General features: G+C 43.0%; 1 protein-coding gene across 1 annotated transcript; it reads left to right on the top strand.

Annotated features, from left to right (window-relative positions):
- The first annotated feature begins 562 nt into the window (after nt 1-562).
- Nucleotides 563-2,796, top strand: fam43b (family with sequence similarity 43 member B). Its single transcript, XM_078254043.1, has one exon. The coding sequence runs from the start codon at nt 686-688 to the stop codon at nt 1,667-1,669; it is 984 nt and encodes a 327-aa protein (XP_078110169.1). The 5' UTR covers nt 563-685; the 3' UTR covers nt 1,670-2,796.
- The last annotated feature ends 5,199 nt before the right edge of the window (nt 2,797-7,995 follow it).

Raw genomic sequence — 7,995 nt, 5'->3', positions numbered from 1 at the left:
GATGTTTTACAGCGTGTAGAGGACAGTACAGACTTTAATTTAGTTGTTACACAATGTGAGTCAGTGTTTTAACAGACTGATGGATTGATTTTGTGTTTTTGGATCCAAACATGTTTTTAACCTCATGCTCACAAGATCAATCTGTTGACATACTCATTCAAACATCACACTAAACATGAATGGGTAATGACATTCTATGGACTCAAATTACTTTTACAGCAAAATTAACAAGTCACATAAGTCCCCTGAGAGAGAGTGAGTAGGCGATGTACCCTCTTCCTCAGGTTTATAATAAACATAAATATAGTGATACCTCAGTGCAAAGCTGGACGGATAAACAATGCTTTGGAAGGGAGCCATTTGGAAGCAAAACAACGAAGCAGGGAGGGGGATGAGGGTGCCTGAGCGCCAGGCTGAGGCTCCTGCGCTGATCTGCGCTGCATGATGCAGACAACAGAGGAAAAAGACGAGGAGGAGGAGGAAAGGAAGGAGGAGCGAGCGAGTGAGTGGGGGAACAGACTGGATGAAGCTCGCAGCTCTCAGTCTCTCCTCCGCGCTTTGTGAAGCAGCTTCTTTTTGCTTTCCCTCTTGCACACACTTGCCTCTCCTGCTCTTTTGCCTGAGCTGACAAGAGCAAACGCGGCGGCAAAAAGAGGGGCTCACTCGCTCCAACTCTCCCCGTGCCATGCTGCCCTGGAGAAGGAATAAGTTTGTTCTGGTGGAGGATGAGGCCAAGAGTAAACCCAAGAGCCTGGGGACGGGGCTGACCTACCACTCCATCCTCTCCTCTCTTCTGCGCTCCTGTCCGGACTTGCTGCCTGACTGCCCCTTCGACTGGGTGGGCAACATCTTCCATACCAAACGGCAAAAGGTGGAACTGAACAAAGAGGAGCCTGTTTACAACGTGCGCTACCTGGGGAGTGTGGTCACCATCACAGCAAAGGGAGACGGCTGCACCCAGGAGGCAGTGGCCAAGATCTGGGCGAGGAGCAACTACGGGGAGCAGAGTGTCAAGATGAGGTTAACAGTGGGGCCGCAGGGCATCAGGATGAGTGCTGACAAATCTGGGAAAAAGAAACCCATCCATCTTTACTCACTGAACAGAATCACCTACTGCGGTGCTGACCCGTGCCGGCCCAAGATCCTGGCTTGGATCTACAGGCACCAGGTCAAGAACATGGCTGTGGTGCTCCGGTGCCACGCTGTCCTGGTTAACAAGTCGGAGAAGGCCCAGGCCATCGGCCACAGCCTTTACCAGAACGCCACCTCCGCCTTCAGCGAGTTCAAGCGGCTGAAGCGTCAGAGCGATTTCCGGCACTGCCAGCAGCAGCTGCTGGGGGAGGAAGCAGTGCCCCTGATGCCTCTGAGGAGGCTGCTGAATGGGCAGTGCCACTACAGACCGCCAGCCGACAACCCCGGCAGCGCCACCCGCCTCTGCTCCATCACAGAGGAAGAAGAAGAGGAGGAGGAGGACATGGAACATGAGAGGCAAGAGATGGAGGAACCAGATGAGCAGCAGGAGAAGCAGGTTTTTACAACAAAAACAGACCCGACTCAGTTATTATCAGAGCTGGACATTGTGGATATTGCCAGACTGGAGCAGTGCCAAATCAACTTTGTCAGTGACAGCAACAACAACACGTTTACATTTATAACCTCTCTGGTGTGACAATAACGCAGTTTAAAGAATTCTGCAACACTACAGTAACACATTCGTCTCTTGGCCCTTCTCTGGTATCCCACTCAGGCTCCCTCCTGCCCCGTTCCATGTAATGTGAAGTGTTTACTAGAAACTTCTCCTACTACCGGGTGGTGGAGAAAAAGCAGAGGATCGTTCTGTGGGAGCAATTTCTATGCTGGCCAGATGGCTCAGATGCTGGTTTTGACAATAGCAGTTTGGGAAACTGCGTGTTTACAAAGAGGGCTGGGGATGCACAGACTAACGATAGCACAATGACGAATGAGGACAATTTCAGAAAAAAAAGGAGAGATCACTGGGTCACATATTGATCACAGCACCAAGCAGGATGTGTTTATTAGTCCTCTATCTTCTTATATTTGTGAGTATAATTTATGCCGTGTTTGCCAGCAGGAACATTTTTCGAATCGACTTGTAATATTTTTTTCAGGGAGGTTCTTTGTAAATTTGTGTAATTTTTCTAATATGACAATCCTCACTGAAATTGTTCACAGACTGACCTTTTCCGAGTGCTTACAATCGCGAGAAGTTATCACGGTTTTACTAATGACCACGGCCGACTAATGGATAAGGCTGTCATTTAGGAAGCAAGCCATTGAGTCGACATGTTTATTGCTGTCATTTGTTATGGTTCTTATCATTTATGCATGACATGTCAGCAGTAACCTTTTTGTGCTGAGCTTCTGTCTATTTTCATGTGACATCTTTGATCCTCGGGACTTTCAAAATGAGCACTGTGATAAATGTGTTGCTGGGGATAAAATACAGAACTGTTTACGTAGCAATGTCTAACAAGCTTTTTTTTCACATACCTATTGCTTTGTCATCTGGTTTGCCAAAACAACAGCAAAAACAGATTTCAATTTGCCATCGCTTTTTAGTCAAGTTTTGCTAATGCAGTTTTTCCACATGAGCCCTTACAAATGCAGATGGACCCTTACAATTTAACACAAACTGTTTTGAATATGACTTTAGCTAATTTCCTGTTGATAATATGTCCTACTGTCAAAGATGCATTGTGATTATTATGAGATGAAGCTATCTATTTTCCAAATATGATGAATAAAAATTACCCTTACTTGGGTTTACTTCTTGAATCACGGAGGGAGGGCATTTCTAGATGTTGTCAGAGATTATTTAAATGAATCCATTTGCATTCCACCAGTGTGCATTTGCATATTTCTGATGTGAAAATATGCCTGACCTACCCTTCAAAAAGGGAGAAAAAAAACAACATATTTACACCAGCATAATCTGCTTCCTGAGCTATAAAACTGTATGAAAAAGATGCTTTTTTTCACAAGAAAAGACAAAACTTTACACTGCCAGTCAGTCCAATTAGATGGTAACATGGTTTGATACATTTCTGCAGGCCTTGTACTGGCTTCTCAGCCTTTTTTTCCTCTGAGGGGAGCAATTAATCAGCAGATTGAATTGTCCAGGAAATGAACATAAAGCACCTGCCTCGGCAGGACAGCTGTCAAGCTCTGACAGAAGCGAGTGATCCAAAACGGGGACCGGGAAGTTGACTCACCCCATCAACCACTTTACTGCAAACATCAGCCATTTCAGTGACGACAGAGTCTTTAAAATCTTTTACTGGAATCGCACAAACATCAGCAAGTGTCGACAATGAACCAGGGCCTGGTGTTTTACAATCATCAGCATCTCTGTCTTTGACCAACTCTGAATTAATATATTCCATATTATATCACCACAATATAACCTTGCAGGGCAATAAATATATTGATGATCTGTCGAGTTATTGAAGCCCAAACTGTTCATAAATTCTGTTTAATTGTTTTACATAACATCAAAAGCTGTTTGATTTGACAGTGGAGAGTCCTCATTAAGAATTCTGCTTGTGAAAAGGAATAGGTGCAGCTCTGTTGATGTATCAGAAAACAGAATCATTTTGAGCTGGTTTATATTACTAAGATGGGTTTTTCTGAAGGAATACTTTCAGCTGGAACCTTTAAAATCTATATTTTTCTTCTTCTCCAGGAATAAGCTACCTCTAAAAAATTAAAGGATGATAGATAATAAAGGATTCCCGTGTCCTTGCCACACAACTCATAGCAATAGCTGCACATTGTGAATCCTAAGAGAAACCATTTTTATTGCTCTATTATATTTTACTTCAATTTTAATCTGCAACCAGTTCGACAGGCTCCTGTTCTGCATATATAAAGTCATATATACACAGACAGTAGGTGATAAACTCACTGACATTCATGCAGAAATGCATTGTGTCCGACACGCTGCCAGCGTTATGTTAACATGGAGTGGTTAGAGGAGCCACAGTGCTTTTATGTAAACATAACTCTTTTTCAGGCAAGCAGAAGAGAGGGAGCAGATGGCAGCAGCAAGGTGCACGCTGGGCTTTATCAGAGCCATCTTCCAGAATAACAAGGACTCAAGGCCAGATCCAAAGCTTGTTGTGGTTGGCCACATCCTCAGACACAGGAGACGCTCTTAACGGACACAAAATCAAATCAAATGTGGCACAGCACTGGCCTGTCAAGTATCGCATATAACCGTGCTGTGCCATTTTACAGCAGGGTGTCTGTGGAGCTGCACGCAGCTGTTCAAGGGCTTTCTCATCCCCGTGCAGAGTCTGCGAAGCAAAACAAAGGGAGATGAGTGACAGCACCGTGGGCTGGCTCGCCTCCATCAAGGCCAGAGAAGAGGAGGAACACAATGTTGTAGCCGACGGCAGCTGGCAGCAGGTGGTGGTCCGTTTTGGTCCGTTTTGATAATTATAAAAACAAAAAAAAAAGTGTTGAGCAGCTTCTGTGTGAGGATGGCAGAGAGGAAGAACACTGTGGACCAGCAACACTCCGCTCAGTACACAGAGAAGAACAGTGTAAGATCTTGTAAAAAAAAAAAAAAAGTGTCTGTGTGTTTTAGAGTTTATGCAGCTGACTACAGACATTTTTTTCCACATAACATTGACCTTATTTCCCAAAAAGTCAATTTAAACAACAATATATGTAGTTTGTGTCTGTCCCTCTAGAATGACACATATGTGTTTTCTGTCCCTATTGGAAAGGACAATATAATTTGTCTGAGCCTCAATCACTGTTAAAAGATAACGTGACAACATTATGGTTAAGGTTTGTTTAGGTCAAGGCACAAACAATACTTGGTTAGGTTTAGGGAAGGGACTATGGTTTGATTTTAAAAGAAAGTACAAAGTTAAGGTTTGGGGAACTTTAGTGCATAACTCTTTGATATTAATAAACGTCCGTTACATTCAAACCATTGCCAAATGAGTTGCTACAAAGCATCTCTCTCTGTATTTCTCAGTTTGGCAATGTTCAGAAGATTGTGTCGTCCGGTGACCGAAGAGTCCATCATGTTTTTTTAATCCTCCGTTTCCGCCGTGCCTACCATGGTGGCTGCTAGCAACTGTGTGGGGGAGGGGTGGGGGCACGTGCGCGATCAATGTCTCATGTGGACGTGCCGACAGTGTTGTTGTCATTACTTAGAATTCCTCATGGGGGAGACCGAAATTACGCACTATAGCTTTAAGTGAGGGAACGATCGGTTGAAAATGGGAAACGAACAGCAGTGTTTGCCCAGTATTTTGTTGACCCGTCCACCCACGTGAATTTTGTTGCTCAATAATTCCTAGGCCTGTCACAGAAGGTCCCATACATAAGCTTGGGGAAGTGGCTCTGCCCTGCTCATTAATGTTGGTGGGAAAGTTAACAAGATGTGCATTTGTCAAACCCACTAGTTAGTCTTCAGTCTTCAGTCTTTTCTCTTATAAAACCCCAAAATACGGTTTGAAAACACTTCATATAGAGCATACAGTTCGTAGAAGTGAGTTCCCTGGTGCAGCATCTTCATCGTGATGCGTCAAACCGTACTGCCCCTTGAAAATACCCACTGGTACTTGATGCTTGGTGAGAACTGCAGTTATATCAGATGTCCCCCCCCCAATGGCCACACAGTAACAATGAGCCCATTCCACACTCACAACAAAACAATAAGCCATGCAAAGGTGAGATTTATGTTTTATGTGTAGTGTTTTCAAACTGTATTTTTTGGTTACAGAGAAGACTTCAAGGATGAAGACTGACTGGTTGCTTTTGCAAATGTCTAGTTAACTTCCCCACCTTCTTTAAAGAGCAGCACAGATGGGACCTTCTGGGAGTGTTTCTCACACAGTGGATAAGACACAGTGGACAAGAGAGTCTCCCACACAGTGGCCGAGACAGTCTTACACACAGTGGAAGAGACAGTCTCAAACAAGGCTATATAATACCGTCGCTTGACATTACGTATGCCGTTTTGGGGCACTGAAACGACCGATGCTGTCATTCTTCTGGGTTTCCATTTCTTGCGTTATTTTCAGGTTCCTATCATTTTACAGTCGAAGGAGAATACTTGAGTTAGAGTTACAAGTTGAAATGATCAGACTATCAAAGCTAACAAGCATCGTTTTCCATCTCATACATATCTTATAGCGTATTCTGAGAAAAGGAGTTGCACACCTGGCAATTTGCAAATGAGATGCCCTGCGTTTCTCTGCTCAGCAACACTGTCAAAACCTTACTGAGACAGAGGAGGATTTCTGTTGGTACAAACAACAGCACTGCACTCTAACTGCACTTTTTTTTAGCTTGACTGAAAAACTTGGCATATTACACAACACAACTTCTCCGCATGGTCTTAAAGTGAGCGAAAACTCATTATACTAAGTTGTCAAGTAGTCTCCTGAGGCCACTACTGTTCCTGTTGAGTGTAAAGACTCCATCATAAAAAAAAAATCCTGAGTGCCAGTGAGCATAACTATACAGCTAACTAATTCATGAGAATCAGGAATAAGTTACTGTCATAAAATAATAATGGTTTTATCCCATAAAAACATAATAAGTAAAGCCAACACAGTCTGGGAAGAATTCTGAGATGAAAAATAATGCCTCTGGAAAGGTGTGCGTGCATTTTGTTTAGTAATGGTGTCCAGAAAATTGAATAATATCTTTGCTGTCTCTTTTCTGCCTGGAACAGTGCATGTTTTTTTGTTTGTAGCAAGGCAAGGGCTGCAGATAAATTTATGGTGGTGAAACGATTGAATCCTACAGCCTTGGATAGTGTTTCAGTCAGCTTCACTGCACATCCATGCACTCCCTTTTTGCTGCTGACTTTATTGAAAATTAGCCATAGAAGATATTCCCTGCCCTTTCCACCACAGTTCCACTATTACACCCGTTTAAATTACTCTTTGCAAAATTGGAAAAAGCCTCTTGAACGATTTTTTTGTAATAATGTTATGCAAATGAGAGAAAGTAATGTTATGAAACCTACAAAAGGAAACGTAATGACCCTTTCACACACCAGCTGATGTCTTTTCACCCCAGGTTACAGAATGGGAGGATTGCAGGAAGGTTGCACGTATCTTTTGTCCCCTGACGTCACCAGACAGCCATTAGACAGACTCATTATGAAATCAATAACCTGGGAGCATCATAGTGGTATTTTATGGCACCCAATTGGAAACAGTTGCTGCTCATGTCCTTGCGGGGTCTGCTTTCATTGTTTTGTGTTTGTTGTGCGTCAGCCGCTTTACTGCTTGTAATGGTAAGATCTGGTTACGCTCTGCATCCATCCACCTTGAACGACACCTGTGACACACGCTGCTGTAACTACATCCTGACATCAGCAGTGCTCACAGAAAACAGGTTTGGATTGAAAGAGTCAAATATGAAGAGAGATTTTGCATTTGTTCTTATGATCACATGGGATTTTGAAGGAAATGTTCAATGTATTTGAGAAATATGCTAATAACAACAAGTCAACGATATGGATGGTTGGTTCCCTCTAACCCTCCAATAAGACCCACAGGAGCATTTCAAACCAGAGAATGTATCGGTCGCGGTTTTGAACGTCCTTAAAATTGTGAAATAGTCGTAGTTTGGTTATGTTTAGGCACTAAAACTATTAGAAAAAGATTTTGGTTTGGGTTCAAATCAGACGTTACTTCACTTCCTGAAGGTTACGCATATGATGCTGAATGTGAATTTCATCAAGTGAAAACAAAACCTCTAGTCTAGTCTGGGATTGTTTTTGGGGCAGGACAGTCTTCCTAATATGCTAATATGAGTGAAATGAGAAGATTACCTTACCAAGCACAACAATAGATAAACCCAAAAGCAGACTCAGAACAAGGAGATTCAGATTACAGAAGACAGGCAAAAGAAACTAAGAAGGCTAAGCAGCATCAAAGGTCCAAAAACAAGTTGTGGTCATGAAGTACTGTGGCAGTTTACTACAACTCCTTTAAGAAA

The sequence above is a fragment of the Sander vitreus genome, chromosome 7, assembly GCF_031162955.1.
Source record: "Sander vitreus isolate 19-12246 chromosome 7, sanVit1, whole genome shotgun sequence".
NCBI classification, from domain to species: domain Eukaryota; kingdom Metazoa; phylum Chordata; class Actinopteri; order Perciformes; family Percidae; genus Sander; species Sander vitreus.
The sequence above is the reverse complement of the archived record's forward strand: the minus strand, read 5'-3'. Positions and strand labels throughout refer to the sequence as shown.